This window comes from Thalia democratica, chromosome 1 (assembly GCF_965202585.1).
Source record: "Thalia democratica chromosome 1, ktThaDemo2.hap1.1, whole genome shotgun sequence".
Classification (NCBI taxonomy): domain Eukaryota; kingdom Metazoa; phylum Chordata; class Thaliacea; order Salpida; family Salpidae; genus Thalia; species Thalia democratica.
The window spans coordinates 66,169,194-66,194,902 of NC_139165.1; the positions used below are offsets into that span (position 1 = coordinate 66,169,194).

At 25.7% G+C, this 25,709-nt stretch overlaps 1 protein-coding gene across 1 annotated transcript; it reads right to left on the reverse strand.

Moving 5' to 3' along the window:
- Window positions 1-5,908: 5,908 nt before the first annotated feature.
- On the reverse strand, window positions 5,909-23,747 carry LOC145848496 (high affinity cationic amino acid transporter 1-like). Its single transcript, XM_082953926.1, has 13 exons — window positions 23,611-23,747; window positions 23,073-23,192; window positions 22,839-22,967; window positions 19,035-19,190; window positions 17,979-18,083; window positions 12,893-13,066; window positions 12,025-12,247; window positions 11,437-11,573; window positions 10,078-10,206; window positions 9,759-9,902; window positions 8,354-8,514; window positions 8,134-8,242; window positions 5,909-6,714 (listed from the first exon to the last, which is right to left on the reverse strand). The coding sequence occupies exons 1-13, from the start codon at window positions 23,708-23,710 to the stop codon at window positions 6,545-6,547; spliced, it is 1,857 nt and encodes a 618-aa protein (XP_082810052.1). The 5' UTR covers window positions 23,711-23,747; the 3' UTR covers window positions 5,909-6,544.
- Between the last annotated feature and the right edge of the window lie 1,962 nt (window positions 23,748-25,709).

The following is a 25,709-nucleotide window of genomic DNA, read 5'->3' on the forward strand; positions in this document are numbered from 1 at the left end:
TACGCACATTTTTTTCACAGCAAATGTTCGTAACTAAACGAGAGAATGTAACTAGACGAGAGTTAGCAAATATACCTACTAGACTCTTTCTCTAACACCATGCAAGACAGGCTTAATCTTATGTGGCAAGGAACAAATTAGCTAAAAATAATAGATTTGTTTAGTTAAAATAAAACCCTAATCTATAAATATTGTGAGATTTCAAACATTTTATCTTGTTTATATATTTAGTTTTAGGTATACAGGGGATTAAGACAAAATTTAATATAAAAAGAAAAGTCTTAAATTTCTTGAGGTTCCTTATGGAAGGCAATAACTGAAAATTCAAAAATCTTAATTTTATAAAAATCAATATCCTATATTTAAATAAATATTTACTTTAAACTTTCTTTAAAATATCCCTTTTATTTTTGTTGCAGTATACGTAAAATCCTGAAAAATGCTAAAAATACCTGAAGTTTGAAAATTTAAGCAAAATAACTGGTAGAACCTTAAATTTGAGAAATTTATAAAAACCCTTAAACTTTGAACAATTTTATCATGTAAAACAATAAAATTTAAACAAGATATGAAAGATCTATCGTATATATATGGTTTTTTTGATAAATCTTCAAAGCGTAACTAAACGAGAGTGCGTAACCAAACGAGTGCGTAGATTGTAAGAGGTGACTGTATTTGTTTTTTAATTTTTCTTATAAGTAAGTATGTAGAGTATAAGTTTAATTTTTTCGATTATTTTGAAATTAACTCAAACTTCCTAAAAACATTTGTAATTAATACAATTTTATTTAAATTATCATACATAAGCTTATGTTCAAAGTATTTTACAGCTAAATGGTTTCTCATTGAAAAAAAGTAATAGAAAAAGTAGTTTGAAATAGTAATCAAACTACACTTTTTAATTTTGTTTAATCTATTTTATTACCTTACATTTTTCATTACCTTACAAAAGAAGACAATGATCCAGATGCAGTTTACTTACCGGATACTTTTTTGAAACGTTATTAAAACAACTACAGTGATTATTAGTTACAAGATAATGTTTAAGTTTTTAATCAAAATTTTTATCCTTCTCATACTTACATAAAAACGTTAAAATAATTCTTTAAGTAATTTTTTAACTAGTTTTAATTAAAAAATAATAACTTTATAAATACTTTATCTTGACTAGTTAATTTCTATCGTAAAAATAACGTGCATAAAAATTATGTAAAACTAATTCAAGTTTTATTAAAAATGTTTTTACTTTTTTCTATACCGTTTAAGGCTTACGTTAAGAGTTTAAACAGTACTAAGAAAAAAAAAAACTACCACTACTTTAATATAAAATGTTATAGTTAAACAATATTTTAGTGATGTTTATTTAAGACTACTTATAATTATTTTTTCTTAACTACCAGTTTGAAATTTAATTAATTGAATTTTAGACTTATAATCAACCTCTTATTATTTTGCTAGTCTCATATGTAATGTTTTATCATAATGAATTAATAATAAATAATATTAAGCTAAAACAAGAGTTGTATGACTTAAGCTTGTGTTTATTTATAGTTTTCTTTTAATAATTAAAAGCTTTTGTATATTATAAACACTAAACTTTTATTAGATTATGGGATCTTTGAATGTAAAGTTTTGTAAATTTATACAATACTATTGTACTATTTTTATTGATAAGTGTAACATTTGAATAAAGTGAATATAAAGCTTTTATTAAAATGCTTATATAACCGTTTCTTTTTAAAATAATTTCGCTAGTTTTTTTATAAAGTCTAGCTATTTGTAAATGTATGATGTTTTTCGCTTTTTAAACACTCGATCATTTCATCTGATAAACTGGTTGTTGAATTTTAAGTTAAAGACCAAAATAAATACAACAGCTTTTTAAGGCAATAGTACTACATGTTCTAAACGAGTTATCTTTAGACTTTGATACTAAAGAAATTGAAAATACTTTATGCAGGATTAATTTAGATAAAAATAGTTTGTAAATATAGGACTTATATGTCACTTATAACCAATAAATCCTGGACACGACATTAAACTTTATCCATGGTGTAGGACTCGATAACCAAAATACTTTTATGTACATCAGATCTTTGGACCAAATTTTTAAGTGCTTATTTTTTTGTTGTTTAATTTAGAAATACTTTTTTTTTGTACTATAAATTTAAATTAACAATTTGGGTTCTTATGTCTTTTACTTACAATAACTTCAGAGTCTGTTTGTGGACGTTAGATTTTTCTATTTGTTGAAACAACGCTGTTTGTTTTTGTAAGAAGTTTTGTTTATTTTTTGTCGCAATTTTTACATAATTGTATATTTGTTTAAAAAATAATAACTAGCATTTCAACAATGTAGAAAAATGCTAACATTCTACTAATCCAGCTGAGTGATAAAATAAAATCATAGATTACAACGATTTAAAAACAATGTATATATAAAAAATAGTTGATTGATCTTTAATATGATTTGAAAAAAAAATTTCTACTACACTCCTCAAATTTTTAACAATCTTTTCAAAGATAATTTTTTTGTTTGAAATATTAAACTAGTAGTTAACTAATAAAAACAATAACCTTTTTCAAATTATATTTTAACAAATAGCTTATTGTTAAGGTTACAATTTATTTTAACTAAAGCATAAAAACAGCTCTACCAAGTATAATCGTATCCTCCTATAAAACTATATAATTTTAACTATAAGAACACTTTAACAAAGTAAACTACTTAATATCATATAAAAATATAATAAAGTTGAGAAATAGAATGGTAAATTGTAAAAATAAACATTTTAAATTGTTTTTGTTTTATACTTACTTTCAAATTTTTCAATCTAATAAATAAACAAATAGCTACACAAAAAAACCTATAAAACCGATAAAATTTAGCTAAAACAAGTTAAGACATACGTTAAAAATTAATACCTATACAATTAAATAACTAACTAATAAATATTTAAATGATTTTTATCAGGAATATGAAAAAGAACATTAAACAATTTGTTGTCTATTAAATAAAAACGTAAATAACTCGATTAACTAAAATAAACTAAATTACAAATACCTTTTGCATAAATAAATAACAAATATTTAATAAAAGTTTCATGAATTTCTGTTTTAAAAATAATTAGTTTACTTCGCGTATTTGATCATAATACTTAAAGTATGTCATATTGATTTAGTTTAATTTACTTTAAAACATACAAAGTTGGCATTAAATGTATATTTGTTTATTAAAAGTACAACATACTAAAAATTTCATCAACCATAAAATCGTCAGACAATAAATGATTGTAACAAGGAAGAGAAGTGGAAAAGTAAGTTTGGATACAAAGGGTAATTGTGTGATCCGCGAGCATGAATACATATTAACTAAAATAAGACCCGTGAAAAGTAAGACTTCAGCCCGCGAAGATGAAAATCTGACCAGCTTAGAAATTTAAAAAACTTACACTAAATGTTTTACAGTTTGAAAAAAGATTTAAAAATATCAGATAAAACTTACAGGAGATTAAAAAACTACATTAGAGATTTCGGGGTGTGTTATGAAGAGTAAAAAAGATAACGTTGTAACTAAACTTGGAACTGCAGCCCGCAAAGATTTTCTTTTTTTTAATTTGTCCCGCAATAACCAAATGCCTATCGACCCTTGATATAGAGAGTAATAAATATCTTTTTTAAAACAGAATATTCCATTGTATTTAACACAATTATCAGTAAGGTTTGAGAAAACGAAACATTTCGTCCGTTTTTTTTCTTTAGAGTTGTTTCTAAGCTAATCTTGAAAAATTAAATATTAAAAAACAATGGTGTTTTACCAACTTATAAACTGTAGAGGTCTTGTTAAGCTAAAAATTCAAATAGTAGTAAGTGTATTTTATAGCTTAGTTCAAGTGAGTTTGTAAAAACTTTAATTAAATTATCTTAAATTTACTTAAGTTTGTAGCCTACACTTTAAATTTACAAGTAATTCTTTTTGGTAAAAGACCACGTGTTTTCTTTTAAATGTTTCCGATTTAACACATCTTTTTCATACTTTTTTTTGATTTTATTAATAAAAATTGTTGCAACTGAAAAAAAGTAACTACAAAATTATATGCAAATGTTACAATACAATTATTTTAAGGTCAAACATAAATTTACAAACAAAATATCTGCAAATGCGTTTTAAGTTAAATTTTGAACATATAATATTTTCAAACTTTATTCAAAAACTTTAGACACAATTAATTAAAAAAAGTTTTAATGAGCAAACATGTTTAAGCTATATTTCGGCTAACCAATTTCAATTACTACTGTTAGCAACTAATTTTACAATTAAATTTTGACCAAGTAAACAGTTTTAGGTTTTATCAGAAAGTACAAAATTAACAAATAAGCAAAGTTATTTAGAAATAGATTAAGTGTTTATAAATACATAATTATAAACTAACTAGTAATTTAGCTAAGATATGCAAACGTACAAAAATGAAACAAAAAAAAAAAGCGACAAATTAGACAACACAATTGTAGCAACTTATAGAGATTAGATTTATAAACGTGCTATTGCTTTTGCATAACTTAGGTTTAGACGTTTTTATAAACAATTATATTTAATGTATTTATAAAAACGTTTAGACTTAATTCATGCAAGCAACAGTAAGTTTAGCCTAGGATAACAGTAAGTGTAACGAATTTAATTGCCGGGCCGGATCAGGAAAAATTTAGTCTTTGGCGGGCCGGAGCATTTCGATTTAGTGATATAAAAAGGACAATGCCTTTTTAAATCCGGATCCGGCCAGATCCTAATTTTAAAATACTATCCAGATCCGACTGGGTACTAATTTTAAATCTAGATCCGGATCCGGCCGGAATGTAATTTTATAAATACGGTTGATCACTTTTTTGAATCCTTCTAATTCATAAAAAATCTAAAGTGTGCCAACTTAAGATGTAAATTGAGACATGTCAGATGTTTATATAATGTCTATACATAGAATTGACAAAGGTAGAAATGTAAAATATCAGATTTTAATAAACACTTTGCTTGGGGTAATTTGACAAAAGGATATTCCAATTAAGTTAGAACAACACAAAATATTATGACAAAATGCTGTTTTTATCAGTACACATAAAATTTAAAAGCCATTAATAAACATGTTCTCTTACAGTTTTTTTTTATAAAAATATGATACAAAATCTTTTAATATTGACATTTGAGGGCCTGTCACTTTGCTCGCGGGCCGGAGTCCTTTGAAATTTAGAAAACGGTCAGGGACCTGTTGTTTTCACTCCGCGGGCCGGATCTGACCAGTACTTTGTCCACCCCTAACGTAGATCTAAATTAGCAAGCAACAGGACGTATATAAAATCTAATCTCTATAAATAGTTCAAGATGATTTGTATAGTGTGTCGCTAATTTTATTTTTGTGTATGTATGCTTATCTTGGCTAAATTACTAATTGATTTATAATTATAAATAGGTAATCTATCTCTAAATAATTGTGTTTAGTTTTCTAATTGTGTATTTTCTGATGAAAACTAAAACTGTTTACTTGCTAAAAATTTTCATTTTAAATATTTGCTAACAGTGATAACTGAAAAGGGTTAGCTGTTTTATACCTTAAACTTTTTTGTTCAATAAAAGTTTTTGAATTGCTTGTGTCTCAAGTTTTTATATAAATTTTAGTACTAAAACGTTATTTTATACTTGAATAAACCTTTTATATCAAACTTTTTTGTTATTATAACCACATTAGATAAAAAATTTACTAGTTTCTTTTGCTTTTTTAAAGTTCATTTGACTCATGAAAATAACTTATTTTGTATATAAATTTTAAATAACTAATTCACTTAGCGTATTTGATCATAATATATGAAGCAGGTTTTATGAAAATACTTTAATTTACTTTATAACACACAAAAAACTGTTATCAAGCATAAAATCGTAAGACAATAAATGATTGAAAAAGGAAAAGGATTGGAAAAGTACTATGATGTTTTTTGATTATAATGACAAAAATTACTAAGAGTTAAAGATGAAAACTTACATAACGAAATATAGTTAGTGAAGAATTAATTAATCATTGCTTAATTTAACTTTAACAGCCACTAGGTTATTTCGAAATTTACTTTTATAAATATAAACAATGATGTATCTTTCCGTTACAAATGCAGCTTAGTTTGTTTAAAATAATAATGCTCAAGAAAAGTAAAGAAAGACAGTGAAACAATGGATATAAACTAAGATTTAGACTCAATATCAGATTTTTTGGCATCTAGTACATTAGTAAGGCAATTTTAAAAATAAGATGCATAAATATGTTGTTTTCATAATTCTCCGGTTAGTTTTGTCAATCTTAAAATTTTGCTCGTCAAAGACTTTGGACAAATCTATACCTAATTGGAAAAAAAACAGCAAACAGTCAAATAAAGATGATAAGATTTAAATAAAACTTTACATATAAAATTAAACTACCTTAAAAAGCTGGCAGAAACTGTGAAATGACTAAAAGTACTGAGAAATCACAACGATATATATATTACAATAACAAAATATAAGAATCTAGGATTGACTATCTGTTATACTACCATACGAATTTGTTTTGTTATTAATGCTTTGCCTGTTTTGGATATCTTCGTTTTCAAAATTTTCATAATCTATATTTGGATTGTTTATTCCAGACAATCCTTCCACACTGTTTTTTATGCCGTAAAAAAAGTAAACTGCAAAACCTGTAACAAAAATAGAATTTTAAACAATGTGTAAAATAAATACAATATCGATTATCCAATTATTATTGTATAATTAAATATAACTATATGTATACATGTATAAAAATATTTTTCTAATTTAACACTATTTTCAAACACAAGCTGAGTTTATGGGCTTTTTATTCAGTAAATTATTTTTTACTTAAGTCCTACTTCTAAAATAGTTCTTAAACAAGAAAAAACTACTAACAGTTGTTGAAGAAACATTTCAAGATTTCAATAGATTTAAAATATCAAAGTGTAACTAAAAAGTTTAAATTTATGAAACATGCAACTCATTTTAATATATTTGTATTTACACTCGGTTTTTTTTTTGATTGCTCATCGTTAAAAGAAATTTAAATAAATAACAAGGAATTAATCTTGAGTGACTGTTAATTTTCAATAGTTTAAACTGCTACATGAGTTTTGCTTGTGTTATACATTGAAAATATCAAGAGCACATGCAAAGTTTTCCTCAAGAATTATAAAGTGTGAAAACTACCCCACTTATTTTTTTTTTTTTAAATACTTAGCTTTCCCCACTTGTTTTTAACAACAGTGAGCACAAACTGTTTTATTCCCGTTATTTATTTTATTATATAAGTTAAAATTTTGCAACAACAAAAAAGAACAAGTTCTTTATTAATTGTGTTAGAACAACTGTAAATCTAGCAAACACATATTTTAAACTTGCCCATATTGAATAATATTTGTTTACTTTTTATACCTTTACCTCTAACATACATCGACTAAAATTTAAAACCAAGAGGTAGTCTATAAGTTTTTTTTTCAACTAGACTATAAGTTGCTAGGGTGTAAATTACAAAAGTTAAAACAGTATTTTTGTTTGGGATAACAGTATACAACTAATCGATTTATTAATTTAAAAAATTAGAGTGATTCAAATTCAGAAGAAAATATTTAAAATGTGAAACAAATAAACTTTCAAAGGGTTAAATCTTACTGTTCTTTATTTGATTAAAATTAAAAACGTAGAACAATTGTTAAGTTGACCTGAGAAATAAATAAAAAAGCAAAAACTTTCTCATGAAAAAAAAAGAAGTTCAGAAATAATTTCCTTTTTTTTACCCGAAAACTAATAGAAAAAGTTTGAAAAACATATCGAGCTCTTTCATAAACTTTTCATAAAGGTGAGCTACAGAGATGACTAAAATTCGTAAGTATTGACAATCTATTAATACTGAAACAGTTACTCTAACAATTTTTTTTTGTTAGATGACTAAATATAACAAACAAATGATAAAACTTTACTAAAACTTTCAACAAACATACCAACTGACGTAAAGTTTGGTTACAGTGTAAATTTTAAAAACTCTATTCTTATTTAAATATAAGCACTGATAATAACTTCAAAAGAATATTTATAACAAAACTGACCAATAACCATCCATACAGCAAATCTAATCCATGTTCCAGTAGGAAGCTTCAACATTAGATATAAATTTACAAACATGCTGATGAAAGGCACCCATGGAACTAGTGGCGTCTATTTCATCAATATTTAATTAATTACATTTAACTTTATTTACAACCTTTCATTTGTGCATCTAATTAACTTTTGATACTTTATTTTTTTCAATGTAAAAAAACTACCAACTTTAAAATTGAGTTGTTGTTTTGATTCAGGGTGGATGTTTATTATTAAGATAGCTCCAACAATGAAAGTCATCAGCAACGAAATGAGCGTGTAACCCCACCAAACTCGCACGCATTCCTTGCAAAACACCAGCAAACAGCATAACACCACCATCAGTATCACTGCAAAAATATTTATAACATAAAATGTTCAGCGTTGCTGAATAAGTTTAAAAACATTTAGTAAAAATAATTCTATTATCCTTAAGTTAATTATCCTTCTTAAATAAGCAATTCTTATCAGCTGTAGTGTTTCACGGATAAAAAATATATCAGTACTACCATATACACTTACTGAAAACTCCAATAAAAGTTTGTAATGTTAACATAGTAAACTTAGCTATACGGAAATAAGTAATTAGTATAAATAAGTATAGCTTAATTTAAAACAATTCGAAAAAAAAACGTTTAAAAAAAACTTAAATAACTCCAGGGTGTAATTTCTTTAAAAATGCATATTTAAAATTTTGATGAATACATAAAAGAATATCATCATATGTATCAATTAAATGACAATAATAGATTTCTGAAAAACTATCCTTCAAAATATTCATATAAATTTTTATCTGACAAATATACAAACAAATATTTGCACAAATCGTACCAATTATTCTTTTTTTATCTACCTTACCAAATTTTTCAGGATTTACAAATATACAGGTCTGAATAATCAAAAAAAGTCATCGTCTAACTGCAGTGCAAGTTTGTTTAGTTCTACGAGTTATACCAGTATAACTCTTAATATTTTAAAAGTATTATGTTAAGTCGAAATGGTTTCATTTTTCATTGATGAATTATTTAATCTAAAAACATAAAGCGAAGGATTACCTTTGTAAATATAGACAATAACAGTAATTGTAAAACTTAAATTAGAAAGAATATTTAAATTGTCTTATAAAGTTAAAACAAACTTAACCTTAGTTATTAATAATAAAAAATCTTAATATAAAACAATATATGGTGTAAATGTGCATATTGTAAACAAAATTTAACAATAATATTCGTTTTAGATTTAAAGAATGGTTTAACTTTTAAAAACTTTGTTATCAGTTTATGATGACAATATGATTTAACTTTAGATTAAAAAAGAATAAATTTAAAACTAGTTTTTTAAGTATTTTAAGTACTTCTTCTAACACCTTAGCTGAAACTTAAAACACATTAAACTTAAAGAACAAAAAATTTAATCTGCAGCTGAACATTAAAAACAAAATTTTAACTTAATTTTTTCTTGCTTCATGTGGGTACATTTAATGCAGAATATTAAATTTATATTTTTATATTTGTAAACTCTGTTTCATTATCGTAGTTTATATTTTAAATATTTTTAGAAATAGAACTTCTAAAATGTTATCAATCTAACCAACCTACAAAAATAGTGTACAAATTAACTCTGCTTGAAGTTCGATTGTTACAAGGGGAGTTAAGTTCGTATTTTCTTTTTAATCTTTCCATTGCTGCAACTGCTTTAAACTCATGTTCGCTCGAAGTGTCGATCTCATTTGTTAATACTAGGAAAAAAAAAATTGAAACTCAGATAGACCATGAGTTAAATATCTATTGTACAAACTTATTTTATTAGTTTAACATTAAAACCATTAAACTAAATCATACTAAACTTAAAATTAAATGCACTGAGTTAAAAGATAGTAATAAAACATAGAATACACTAAAACAAAAACTAACAAGAGTCAGCTTTCGTAGGGGAATACCGTAATTTGAGAACAGATGCAGCAACTAATGTGTAAGCCATCAACGTTCCGATTGACATCATATTTACAAGAGCTTCCAAATCAAATATCATCGCTAGTAGTGCTGTATGTAATAAATATGAAAATTGGTTCACCTAAATTATTTTTAATCTGTTAGTCCAGTACACGACAGTTTAAATTTACAACACGTAGAGCTAAAAACGTTCTTGAACACATTTATTTATCTTACTTGTTATCACAAATAGCTTTGCAATGTTAAAAAATAGATAAACTTTTGATAATAAAAAAATAGCTGAAGTTTCTTTAATAAACTATAAAAAATTGGTGCAGATGCTCTACCTATTTAATCAAAAAAAAATTTAATATTATAAAAAGTTTATTATTAACTAATAATCAAATAAACTTTTGTTTACAAACGATTTGTTGTAATTGTAGTATTTTTATCTTACTAAATTATCTTAATAATATAAAATAAATGGATTTTTTTTTAAACTTGTAAAGTTTCCGTACCCTCTAACAAAACTACTACGCGTCACCTTTGAAAACAAAACAAAAACAAAATCGACCACTTTTTCTATCAAACTAAAAAAAAGTATCGAGAATCGTCAAATATTTTATAAATACTTTTTTGTTGGTAGTATGTTTAAAACCAAATATATTAGTGCATTTAGTACTTATAAAGATTTCTTTTTACAATTTCTAATATAATCAAAACACAAATTTTTATGCTTGCATGATGATTTTAATTCGTGCATGATAAAACTATATACCTACTAAAGAAATTTTTGCTACACATTTAAAGAAAAAGATATATTTGCTTAAGTTTGCTATAGTTTTAACCGGTATATAATTCATCAAAACTTTAATTTGTTTTATTTGATAGAACAAGAATTATATTAGTTGATCAGGGTTGCCAAATGTGTTTTGAAATATTTTTTCAAGTTTTATAAATTATTTCCAGGTTTTAAAAGAACAAGTTTTTGGTCTATTTCTAATATAAAACTAAGTTTAAGGTAAAAAACTGTCTAAAATAGTATAACAACATTGAAAACATACTTTAAGTGTGTTATTGATAAAATAAAAATATTACAAAAAAACTATCTATATGATAAGATTTTTGTATCTAATCGAATTTTTAATATTTTACGTGTTAACATAGTTTAAAGTTCTATGTTTTTCCAGACTTTTTTTTAACTTTAATTGTCAAACTCTAGGTTTTTCAAGGATTTGAAGTCTTTTGACAACCCTGTGATACTTAATTTTTGAATACTTAATAAACTTTTTTAAACTACGCCACACTACAAATAAATTAAATAGACTTAAACTTGCTAACAGGAAAATATTCCAGATGCAACAGTAGCTCTAACGGGAGTGCCTGAGCTGTTGACGTTGGCAAAGTATTTGAATATAAGTCCATCTCTCGCCATGCTGAACACGATTCTCGGCATTCCAACTGCACCTCCAAGCAAGCTAATTGAGTACAAATGTTTGTTGTTACAACTTTACATAAATAAACAAAAAAAAACTTTTTAAATAACATTATTTAATGCAATATATTAAAAACTGTATACTGTAATTATTATTATTATTCAAAGACTGTAAAAGTATAACAAACTCCTATGTATTAACTTTCTATTCTCGTACATTCTTAATATTGCTTAATAGTTTAAGTTAATTTTTTAAAACTATTTGATCATAAAATAATTTTTCATCTATAAATGTTTTACAAAAAAAAAATTAACTTTGAATACAAAACCAATCATAATGTTTACGATTTACATGTATTAACTCTAACAGAATATGATCAACAACTACAAAAAAAATATGTTAATACATTGTTGATACGTGTTAGAAATACGCAAACTACAACTGAAAAACACTAAAAAGCAGGGATTGCAGTAGAAAAACAATTGAATATAACCTAGCAAGCAGAGCCACCATGGATCCTAGTGCCAGTGGAATGGCGGCCCAGCTGAAGCCGACATACTTGAACGCAGCAGGGATGGGCGCATTGACGTCCATCAGACAATATGGCTCCATCAGTGTCAATACGCTGGACACTAGCGCGTATGCAACAAAGCAGATAATCAGGGTCAGCATGATAGACCTGGGAATTGACTTTGATGGGTTTTTTGCCTCTTCCCCTGTTGTTATTTAGGTAGCTTGTTGTTAACGTAATTAGCAATCAGATAATTAACCGGTTCGTTTATGAAATAGTCTACTTTAAAAAAATGCTAACCAATTGATAATGGTCGCTATGAAAATTTAAGAAGAAATAACTGTACTGAAAAGTATTTCACTAACTAAAACAACATCTTAAAATATGAAAAAATTTGTAAAATTTAATAGCTTATATATGCAATAGTTAATTTTCAATAGTCAAGTTATTTTGTTTAAGATATTTTTGCATATTAATCTAAGGTAAAAAAAGTAGGACTAAAAAAGTAAGTTTTTAAAAATTAGTATTTAAACTAGTTCGGGTAATTTTCTAAAGTTTTTACATTTAATTACAAAGCTCAAATTTTTTTACCATGTAGATAGCAAAAATATTTCATTAAAGTCGGGAAGCCAACAAATATTAAAAAAATACTACAACGAAATTATGTAAAGAGTTTTTAAATTATCTAAACTAAAAAATTCAAACTATTTTTTACTAGACAAAGTTATCTTTTTAAAAATATTAAAATCTAAATAATATTTTTAGACAATAACATCTTTGAATTTTAATCTTCATCTTTTTTCATCAAAAGTTTTTGTTCAAAATACAAGTTTATTTATTAGTCACTAACCCAAGCAGGCAATGACATCGAAACCGACAAAAGCGAAGAAGCAAGTAGCAGCGCCCTGCATCATGTTGGAAAATCCGAATGGTAGGAATCCACCGACACCGACCTCACCAATATCACTGCTGTTACACACTTCAAATATCTCTGTTTGGTTCAAACTCCAGTTGTGAGGGTCAGCTGCAAGGTTGGGTAATTATAAGAATTAACGAAATATGCTGGTTTGGCTAAACAAAAGGGCTATATTAGGGATGGGAAACGTTTTTGGTCGGCGACCAAGATGTAAAAAAAAATTGTCCTTGACGGGCCGGAGCATTTCAATATAATTTAATTATTGAAAAGTAATCAGTCATCCAATTAATTTTGACTAAATACTAATTCTATGATTATATTTATGACTAAATAAAAACATTTTTAATAAACCTAATGTAATTTTCAAATCTCTAAATTTTCCTAATTTTTTTTGCTCCTAATTTAAAATACCAAAATATCTAGTGTACGTTTCAAAATTTGGTTGAGCGAGTCAGATTTATACGCTCACGGGCCGGATTCTAATTGAATTTTACAAACATTGGCGGGTAAATAAAGAAATCACTAGTTTTCGAGATTAAGTGCGTACATTATTGATGTCAATACCAAGTATAAATTATTTCTTCTTTTTGTTAAGTAAGCATCAAAGTATATCGGCTCTCCGTTGTAGGTGCCGGTAAAGACTTTATATGGTAAAATGCAAAATTTTTTAAAATACAGTTAATTCACAAGTCGATATAATAAACCAATTCACCTTGATCTTAAAAAAAAAAACTAAACCGTACATTGCCGCAAAGAATTGTCGATTGCAATTTTTTACTAACAAATGTCGTCTAAAGATAAACAGTTGTAATAAATAAGAACATTAAGAAATACGTTAGTCTATCGGATTTATTCATTGATAAGATTAGTCACATTAGAAATAAATATACTTTTATTATAGTAAATTCAAACTTAAAACCAGTTTTTAAAAGTGTACTTGATATTTAAAAAATCTAAAATTTGATTTTAACGTTAGCTGAAAAATTTTTCGCATAGACAAAAATATATTAAACTTAAAGAACGGATGTAAAAGCCTAGCTTAAATAAAACAATTTTACAGTAAATGCCAACAACTTTTCTAAAATTTTTTTGTTTATATTTTGTTTATGTTTATGTTATTTTAACGTGCCTACTTCAAAAATGATTAGTTTAATTACGTAATACTGTTTACAAAATTTTAGTTTAAAATGTATACGTTGTGATATATGTTTTGTTTAATAAAATTAGCGTATGTTAAAAACCTTATACTAGACTCCGTAGAACTGTGTTATTAAATTAGCACAAAAATTGTCGTTTGTTTAAATAAATTAAGTATTTTGTCGTAACTGTTGTTTTAATAATAAAATATCAAATGTGTTTTTTCACTTCTGTGTATGTAATGATAGAAACTTCTTATCAAATACAAACTAAAATAATTTAAGAGCAAAAATATTTATGTAAATAATTGTTAAAAACAAAGTTAATTCCTATAAGCTTCAGTACATAGTGGGCTGAAAACAGGGTTCAAGCGGCCATTGACTATAATAAAATAGTTTTGCTGAAAATTATACTAAGTGTTAAACATAGTTAGACAACCACAGAGCAGATCAGAGATCACAGTATCAAATGAATGGTGTTGGATAAGAGTAAAACACACCAAAAGAAGCTCTTCAACTTGTGGAACAAACAAAGAAAAAGTAAAACGCCAGACTGTGTAATCAATTTAAGTTCCTACAAGTTGTCACTAAGTGAAAAATCAGCATTGATGTTTGGTTTCAAACGAAGCATTATGCCTAAACATATTGATGAAGTAAAAACTAAAGCTTCTATTGAGAGTCAAACCAAAAAAGTTTGTTCAAACGAAAACAAAACTCTGAATTATGACATGCTAGAAAGTCTAAGAAACAGTAACACAAAGTTTATTTCTGAGAGTAACAAAGCATGTGTAACCAACAAAAACAAGGCAATACACAGAACACTAATAAACCTTGCTAGGAATAAAAACATTAAGAGCCTAAATATGGACAAAGGAAACGGAGTTGTGATAATGAACACAAAAGATTACAATGATAAAATGAATAAGATTCTAGACTAGAAGATGGCAGTAAGTTCAAAAAACTTAACTTTGAACCAAACTCAAACAACTACAGCAGAGCACCTTGGTACTTGAAAGAAAAAACTATATACAGACTTGTATACAAATACATTAAACCATTAGTCACTGACAAAGTGTACTATAAGTTAATACCCAAAGAAACACAACCTGGAAAAATGTACCGTTTTGCTAAAAACCATAAAACTAATTGTCCTCTTAGACCAGTACTATCAGCAATAAAAACCCCAGAATACGTCTTATGTAAATGGCTAGAGATAGAACTTAAACCATACTTAAAAAGTGACTGGATTACTAACTCCAGCTTTGAGTTTGTTGAAAAATTGAAAGACTATCGACCATTGAACACAGACATTTGTGTCACATTTGATATCAAGAGTTTGTATACCAACGCCCCGTTGGAGGAGACTATTAATAAAGTTACAAAAGTAGTATACATAGACAATCCTAGTTCAATATTTGCTCGATCAAAAATGACTCAAACAGTATTTAAAAATCTTCTAAGAGCATGCTCACAAAGCATCTTTATGTTCAATGGGACCATATATCAACAAACAAACGGTTTATCAATGGGCTCACCTCTTGCCCCTTTACTGGCCAACTGGTTTGTCAGTCAATTAGAGACAGAGCTGCTCAACAAAACTGCAAGGCCTAGAATGTATTGCAGATATGTTGACGACATTTTCTGCATTTTCCAAAATAAAGAACAAATAGATCAGTTTGATAAAAAACTCAACAATATGCATCAAGACATGAAATTTGTAATCCAGACTTGCCAAGAAGGTAAACTACCATATCTCGATACACAGGTGACAATAAAAAACAACAAGTTTATAACATCAATATTCAGAAAACCAACAAGCACGGGCGTGCTCATGAATTTTAACTCGTGTGTACCGCAGTCGTGGAAGAGAAATTTAGTAAAAAACCTGAATCACAGAATCAAAAATCTTGTTACAGAAGATCTACAAATTGACGAGTGGCAAAAGGTAAAAGAGCTGTTGATGAAAAACTTATTTCCGGCCAAGTTTATCGATGAACAAAAACAAAAGAAAGACACCTTTGAGACAGAATTAATTGAAAATAAAGATGATAAGAAACAATACATTACAATACCATATGCTAAAAAGACGTCAGAGAAATTCGCCAAGAACATAAAAGCAGTATTTGAAAGCATCGGGGTAAAAGTCTGCATTACTTATAGATTAGAAAAAGTAGGGAAATATTTCTCACTAAAGGATTCAATAAGTCGCTTGTATCAAAGTTGTATTGTCTATAAATTTACGTGTCCAGGTGATCTGAACAACCAGTACATTGGTGAGACAGAAAGACAACTTTTCGTCAGAATTAAAGAACATGTGACTCCAACCAACAGTGCGGTGTTTAAACATATTGAAAATTTTGTATTTTGTACTAATTGTAAAAACATTTATAATTGTTTCAAAGTTATTAAAACGTGCACATCGTATAATGAATTATTATATTCAGAAGCTCTACTAATTAAAAAATTCCAGCCAAATTTGAATAATCAGCTTGGTCCTGATAAAGGATCAAGAGTAACTATTAATATATTTAAATAATCCATTTTGTCTTAATTGTTTATAAAAATCCATTTTTGTCAATTACTTGTCGTTTTAATTAGTTGTGTTTGTTACAAATGATATAATTTCACTCAATTTATTTTGTGTTTGTTTAACTAGGGAGTGTTTAGCATTTTGATAAGGGAATTTGGACATTCCGAAAGCGCTTAAGTTTTTAATAAAGTTTATAATGAAAAAATTTGTTTGTCTTGTAGTAAAATGGTACTTAATTTCATTAAAAGGTCTAAATATGTCTGAATAGTTAGACTGAACTTGACTTCTTTGTTTCAAAATTGGTTTTTTTACTTTTCTGCTTCAAGTATTGAAAAAGCTATGTAAATTTAAATCCAACCAGTTTTTGCCTTTTATAGTTTAAAAATTACTTAAAATTCATCATAGTTTTTTTTTCCAAAAATAGCTTGCAGAAAGTTATAAAAAAATACCTGTAAGGCTTATTTAAAAATTTCTTTTAACCATTTTTCTTAAATTAAATTTATTTGTATCGGAAAATACAATAAGTTATTTAAAAAGTTTTCAAACTTTTTTTTTGTTTTTAAAGATTGTTTTTTTTAAACAGAACAAATAGGTATCAAAATATTGCTTATATAAACCTGAAAAATAGTTATATGTCAATTTTTTATATATTTTTTTATATTAGTTTATCGCTCTGTATTTTTGTTTTACAGCTTTTGTTTGTTTTTGATGAACTGCTTTGTAGGGAAACGGCGTAATGCAGTACAATTCAAACAATAAATTAGTGTAAAATAGTTATATGCCTAATGATAGATGTTTCAGCACTAGGCAATTAAGACATTCTTTCTTAAAAATACCCTATATTTCCCTAATTAAAATTATGAAATTTTCGAAAGAATAGCGGTTTTTTAAATGCAAATTGAAAAAAAAAACCTTTAACTTTTTTAAATTTAACACTTAACCAAGGAAAAGAAAAAACCTAAAAAATATATGTCTAAAAGCTTTTAAGGTAGTTTTTAGCAGTTGCTGTAGGCTTTAAATTTGTCATAAATTTGTGGTCTTTTCAACTTATTTTTATATTTCAAAATACCAAAAAATTGCTTCATTTAAGCTTACATAACATTTAATATACTTAAAGCAGAATAGAACCAAACCCAGTTTTTAAAAGAGGAACCCCAGCTTTAAACAACTAAGTAAATCTCTTGGTATAACTTTTAAGTCACTAAAATGGTCGATGGCCACTTGCCAGCCCACTGTGCAATAAGAAGTTTTTCATACAACAACGAAAACTAGTTTCTAATCATGTGATAATTTTACCAACTAGTAACAATAAGTTTTGTTATTAGTCAACATAATTTTTTTAAGCAAAACAAACCTTTAATAAATCCGGAAACACTAGTTACTAGTAAAACGACTATGTTCAAAACAGTAAAAATTGACATCAATTTAGCAGAAGTTGACATTCCACAGACGAGTAGAACTAGAAATTAAAGGTTTTAATATTAGGATATATGGTTTATTCTATGTAATTTTTAATTATATGTTGCGATAAGGCATATTATTAATTGCAAAAATAAGTCGTTACAAGTTTGAATAAACTGAGAAGAAAAAAAATCAAGTGGCAACTTATGTAACTGTATGTATTAAGTAGATGCACAAATTGCTTTAAGTAGATACAATTCAAATTTTGAATTTTGTTTACAATACAATGTTTCACTCGCTTGAACCTAATTAAACAAGATCATCAGTCGAAAAAAATCTGTAATTTTTTTTACATATACATGCAAGAAGACATTAGGCCTAATATCTTCTTGCGTGTTTATGTAAAAATAAAATTTACAGATTTTATTCAACTAATGATCTCGTTTGATAAGGTTCAAGCGAGTGAAACATTATATTGTTAACAAAATTTAAAACTCTGAATTGATCATTCTCCTTATATTTAAGTCGAGAACTTTTATTGTTATCTATAAAGTAAAAAGTACACAATTAAATAGATAAAAACATCTATTCTAGATTCTCAGCCAGTAAGTGTTTCAATTATGTTTAACTATTACATATAGTAGTTTTTGGTAGGCGAGTATTGATTAAAAAAATGATTAATAATGATTGAAAAGAAACTTGATTTACACAAGTTCTGTGAAACCCCAATTTATAATAACTAAACTAATATAAATTACTTAAGATTAACTGATTTTGTTATTATATTGTACTCACTTGAGTAAAAATACTACCTAGATAAATAAATTTATTGCATGTATTGAAAGCAAATCAAAAATATATTAAGTCAACTATAAAACATTGGAAGAATTTATTTAGCATTAAGTAAAAGTATAATAAACTAGTAATACCTATTTAAACCAAGAAAGCTACTTAAAATATGATATTCACATTTACTTATACTTTTGAAAACTCAAAAACTAAAACTAACTAGTAACTAATAAAATTATAGCGACAGCAATGAAATCTGGGTAAGGAGCAAGCCCAGTAATGTGCATTGGAATTGCTGAGGTCATAAATTTAGATATTTTACCATCTACCAGCGCATCTAAATTTGCAGTAAAACCCCGAGCAACGCTTGATACTCCTGAAGAATACAAAATTTTGCAACATTTATAACTAATTCTTATTACACATAAAAAATGTACATATTATATTTAATTGAGTAAAAACCATGTTTTTAAAATTTAAATTAGATAATTATTTGTGCTTAAAAAGCTATTTCTTGGAAGCTTAATTAAAATATTTATGGACCTAATATATACTATAAGTGAAGTATTTGACAAAAATTTAATAACACTAAGTAAATATTTGTAGTTGAAACATCAAATACTTACAAAATTCTACCAATAGTTTTATTCATATAAGATAAAAAGGTAAAACTAATACAATAAAATAGTTGTTGGCACACTGGAGCTGTTCTTCCACCTATTGAAAACAAAAAGTTCATGAAAAGCTTAATTTTGGAGCTGGAAGAATTGCAGCAACAAGTGAAATAAAAACTTAGTTTTTGAACATTATACATTAAAAAATGTACTGAATGAAAATAAACTGAATATACTAAATGTAGAGTTTACTCTCTGAGTTGAATGTTGCAAGATCAAAACCCAGTGGTCAACACATACACATATAATAAAAACTTTTTATACCAAAAATTATAACAAATTCTGAAATAGCAAAATTTTTAACAATTACAAAACTTTATATTTTTTTCATTGACAATTCTTTTAGTAATTGTTCATAGAATAAAAATACATCTACTTCAGTTATCATTATTTTTTCTATTTAACGATACCTAAAAGTATTTAGAGAAAATTAAGGCTACCTATCTTATCTACTTATCACAGTTGGATTTTTCTAAAATTTAATTAATTTTGTTTTTTGATAATTTTTACTAATTAAAAAAGAAATTATGTAGCTAACAAGTTTGCCTTGTTCATAGTGTAAATTTTATATATTTTCTTAGTGTAAAATATTCATTATAAATAAGTTAAACATTCACAGTAGATTAAACTTTATGCAATAAAAATTTTTAAATTTTAACTAAGGTGAGATCCACAACCTTATATCAAGTAAGGTCCATGGGTAATGAATTTTTATTTTTTGAATTTATTTTTTATAGCTTTATCTAGGATACAAGTTCATTTTCCTAAGTTTAAGAATTATCCTTTTAGATAAGGCTAGTAAAAGTAAGAGACTACCATAGATCTCCTGTTGGAGGAAAACACACAAAACAGTAAAATTAAAATTATCATTAAAATCTATCTCTTCTTTTATTACTTAAGCTAGTAATCTAAAAATTTCAGGATCCTAGCATGATTTAAAACTATTTGTCTTGAAATAATTTGAAAATATTAAGAAAAAAAAGTTGTGTCAAAAAAAAATTAACTAAAAATAAAATACTCCAAAAAAATAATCTCTTTCCCTACAAAATCTTTAAAATTTTATGGATTTTGCTGAAAACACTTTGTAAATTTTTGCCTAAAATGAAGGAAAAGATAAATTTTAGTGAAATAGTCTTTTTTTGCTGTTCAACACCTTCCATAACTAACTTGCCGCAATCCCCAACTTTGACCAGTCACATCTTAAAATTTTGCTTGAGTTTTAATTGTTAAAAGCAACTTGTAGCCTTGTTAAAACCCTAAAAAATGTATCAAAATTAAAAACTGCGTCTTACCCTCTTTCTATGACATTAACATTGGATCTTCTTTAAAATCCTTATTAAATTTAAGTTTTTGTTTAAGTGATAAACAAGTTGGAAAAAATTGTGAAATACTAAAACTTATGCGAAAAGTTTATAATACAAATAAAAAAACAAAACTTTTGTAGTAATATTTTAAAAGTTTTGTATAATCTACACTTACTTAACTTTTTCTATGTTGTTAACGCATAGAACTTTTTTTTTTCCTTGCAACTTAAAAAAAATGTAGATATTATTTCTAGAAAATATTTCTTGAAATTAGATATTAATGTTTATAGGTTATTTTACAACTTTTAGTTTTGTTAGTTTGCAAATAGAAATATTAATATAAAATTTGCTTTATTTTTTATTTTTGTGTTTTAAAAGCTAAGTCTGACTAAACTTTGGTTTTGTGTTTAAAAAAAAGATGTTTAAAAAAAATTAGTAAAGTTTTAGGTAGTTATTTTTTATTATTTTAAATTAATAGCTATGGTTAATTTTAAAAATTTTGGTTTTATTAGTTTGCAAAGAAGGAACTTACACATAATTTTTCTTTATTTGTTATACCTGTGGATTTAAAGCTTAATCTAACTAAACTTTGCTTTTTGGTTTTTTATCAGTTTTTTAAATACTTAGATGTTTTATCTAAATACTTACATTTTTAAATAATTAAATATTCTTTATTATTACTTATAGGTTGTTTTACAACTTTTATGATAAGTCTTAATAAACTTTACATTTCATTCTGCAACTTATAAAAAAATAGCTATTTCGATGAGTATTTTTTTGTTTTGTTTTTTTTAATAACCTTGTTATTATTTTCAATTCATTTGCTTTAAAGTTTATATAAATAAACTGTTGTTGATTATTTTTGAAATAATTATTAATTTTAAGTTAGCAAGTTTATGATTGTGCAAATACCTATTTAAAATCTAAAAAAGTAGCCATAGTTGTAAAGAAAGTGTAATGATATATTAAGGTGTTAGATATATTTTTTGAATAGCTGTCAAATTTGTACGAAGATAAAATTACAAGAAGACATTTTTGCACCACTTGAATTTTTTTTTACTATCACTGTATACCCCTAACCCTTACCCTTGGTTAGTCACTTTTTTTTATTTTAATTTATCTTTTAGTTTGTTTTTTCTGTTTTTTTAATTTTTTTTTTCTGTTTTTTTACTCTCGTGCAAATTTGTCTTTGTGCAATTTAGTAACCTTGTGCACTTTTGTCTTCGTGGAATTTTGACCCGTTCGCATATTTTTTAGTATATTCATTTCTTATATTCGATTTAATTTGCATTTTATCTAATATATATGTTAAAGTTTTATTTTGCTTAAAATTATGGTTAATTCTTTATATTACCTTTATAATTTTTATCTAAATGTTTCAAACTAGGGGATTTTTAACTAGACAATGTCAATCTGTAGCACCCCCTAACAAAAATACCACGCAACGCCACTGTTGTTTGGTATTTAATTTCAATACGTAGAAAATAAACATGAGTACTAAAGCATTTGTGTATCTGTTTATTATCACAAACAAAGGCTGACAGTTTAGTAAAAATTCAGGTAACAACTTTTTAAACTGTATATAAGCTAAATATCAGACATAATGTTGTAAATTTATTATTGAAAATTAAAGAAAAAAACTATTGAAAATTGTCTGTTGAACTTTTAAATACTGTTTAGTAGAAATGAAACCAAAACTAAAATGATTATAAAGTAATTTAGACACTAAACTACTTTACTTGAGCTTATTTTTCAAGTACTAACATTTAGACAACATAAATAGACAACTTAAAGAAAACAATAAAAAATACTTAAACTTGATTTAAGTTTAATTTAGAACTTTATTTGAAGTTTTATCATAATATAAAGTTACTAATAAAACTTAAAAATATACAACATTTGTTTTCCATTCTTTTATCAGACTATTAATCTTATATGTATTCCAAATACATACAATGAAACCATAAAAACATATAAACTAGAATATTATAGTTTTCAAATAGTTTAGAGCATATAAACAAATTATTTAAGCTTAATTAAACATACCAATTATATATTCAAGTATAAGGTTCCAGCCAATCACAAACCCCCAAATCTCACCAACAGTGACGTAACTGTAAATGTAAGCTGATCCAGCTTTTGGTACTCTTGCTCCGAGCTCGGCATAACAAAATCCTATAAAAGTTTTATGACAAATGTAACAAACAAAAGTAATAACTAAAGCAAAATCTTTTTATTAAAACGATTATAAACATATCAGTAATAGTTCGGTTAGCTAACCAGCTAGTAAAGAGCATAACCCAGCAACAGCAAAGGAAATAATAATTGCAGGACCAGCAACTGTTTTTGAAACAGAACCAGTAAGCACATAAACTCCAGTTCCTAATGTGGAACCAACACCTATAAAATAATTTTCTATTGTAAAATTTGTGTCAAAAAACCAACTAAGTTCTTCTAAACAAACTGAAAAGTTAAACATACCTACAGGCAAGATTTCAATTTTAAGTAAAAGTATAAAAACTATTAAATATTTGTAAATTATTGAACTGACAATCTAAAAAATAAGATATTAAAAGCTATAAGTAGTACATAAAAACTTTAGATAGAACTTCATAAAAATCAAAAATAACTGCATTAAAACCCAGATATTATTGTTTTTTAAAATGTATGAAATAAACAAAAATTTGTTCGATTGTATTGCATAGTCTAATAGAGTCATTCTTGTATAGAGTTGAATTTAATTAGCTGTAGAAAGACTTTTGTAATTAATAACTATAAAAGTATCGTCATTGAAAAGAACACATAGTGAAAAACTTACCTAAAGTAGTCAATCCAAAAGTTCCAAGTATTCTGTTTAAATCAGAAGACTCAGCTTCTTCTACTACCTTTTTTCTTAGAAGTTTTTGCGTAAATCCCATTATAGTCAATACTTTGATAAGTTATCAATCTAATACTAAAAATATAATGCAATCATTTGAAACTAGTTTCAAAAAACTTAAATAATTGAAAATAACTCATTACATAGCAAACTTAACTACGCAAAAATTAACAATCTTAACAACATACATTTCTTAAAACAAATTAAAACTATTTGGTTTTTAAAATGTTCAAAATACCACACAAATAATTTTAAATGTTTTACTGTTAGTAAGTATACAACGAAACTACTTCATTAAGTAACAAAATGAAAATAAACAAAATTGTTGTGTCTAAATAAAAATTGTTGCAGTAAGTAAGCAGTTTCTACTGAACAAAAATATAAACATTTTAGTTTCATGTTGCATTTAATAAACTTTTATAAAAAACTAAATTTTTTTATTTAAATCAATTTATATCTGTCATTGTTAGATTGTTCAGGAAAACATTTAAGTTTTATAAGTTGAGTACTTAAAAAAGTTAGTGTGACTACAAACAATATAAATAACATTTATAATAATATAATAAACAATATAATAATTTTTATCAAATGTAATTTAATACATTACTTTGTGGAAATCATAAAAATGGCGACAAGCAGACAAGCAAGGGTCTAAAAACAAAATAATTGTTTCATTATGATAAAATTTGATTGTCTGATGCATTTCTCTATAAGTTAAGAATAGACAGCTTAAAAAATCAGTCTAAAAAATCTAACATACTGCAATATACAATTTATTAAGAAACTATTTATTTTATTATACATAGAAATTTGTCATATTAAAACAATATGAGTAAAAAAATAATATATTTAGTTGTGAATGATTCTTATGATAATAGTTTAAAGCACAATTAGACATGATGGTTTTAGGTTATAACTTTTTTTATATAAAATGTTGCAACTACTTCATAATTTTTTATTTTTAGTCTGTAAGCATCTAGGTATAAATGAAATTGAACTAAAAGATGAGGGTTTTACTATGTTTGCAATAGAACTTTTTTCTTTTATTAAAATGTTACTTTTAACACTTTTTAATTTTGGTGATTTTTTAAACAATATATTTTCCTTAATTTTATTTTTTTTGTATTTAAGACTAGAACTAGGCTTTTGTGTACAGCTATTTGGAAATTTGTACTTAACAACTTGCTTTTCAATTCTGTAATCTTTATCTAAAGTATGATAGTGGGACTCTTTAATACAACTTCTTAAATTTTGTAGTGACTCATTTTGGAAACTAAAACTGGATGCTTTCGAAGAAATATCTGCACTGTTAGTTTTTAATTTATTTTGTTTTCTTCTTTTAAAACTATCTGATTGTTTTTTGAGCCATCTAGTTCTACTTATAATAGTAGAAGATCTGAAAACAAGCTTTTGTAGCACATCATCTGGTGATTCATACTCTGGAGCATAAAAAACATGCAAAGTACTGCCAAAAAATTCACTTTCATCTAATTTTCTCTTAGCGTTTTTAGAATTTTCAATTTTGGAGTATTTAACAAGAAAAGCTTCTTCAAAATCTTCAGATGGATACTCATTTAACTTTTTAAATAAGTCTATTTTTCCAAATTTTTGGACAAGTGCAATAACTTCTTCCTGCAGCTTAATAGCTTGAACTCTGCTTATGATTAAAAATGTAGATTCATCATTGATAGTATACACCTTTACAGCCTTAAGCTTATGTCCTTGACGATATTTAGGTCTACTTTCACAAAAATCTTGCTTAATATGGTGCTGAGGTAAATTATCTACCATCTTAAATATATATACAAATAGATTTAGAAAAAATTATTTCTATATCTGTGATAATATTTTATGTATATTTTAAAAACAGTCTGTTTAAAAGCGATAACAAATTTAATCACAATCAATTCTTAAATATGAAATACTTCATATTTTCAGTAATTAATAAGGTTTTATTTATAACATTAATAAATTTAAAAGAAGATTATCTTTATATATATTAAAAATTCCTTTTTTCCATAACCATTTTTTTATTGTAC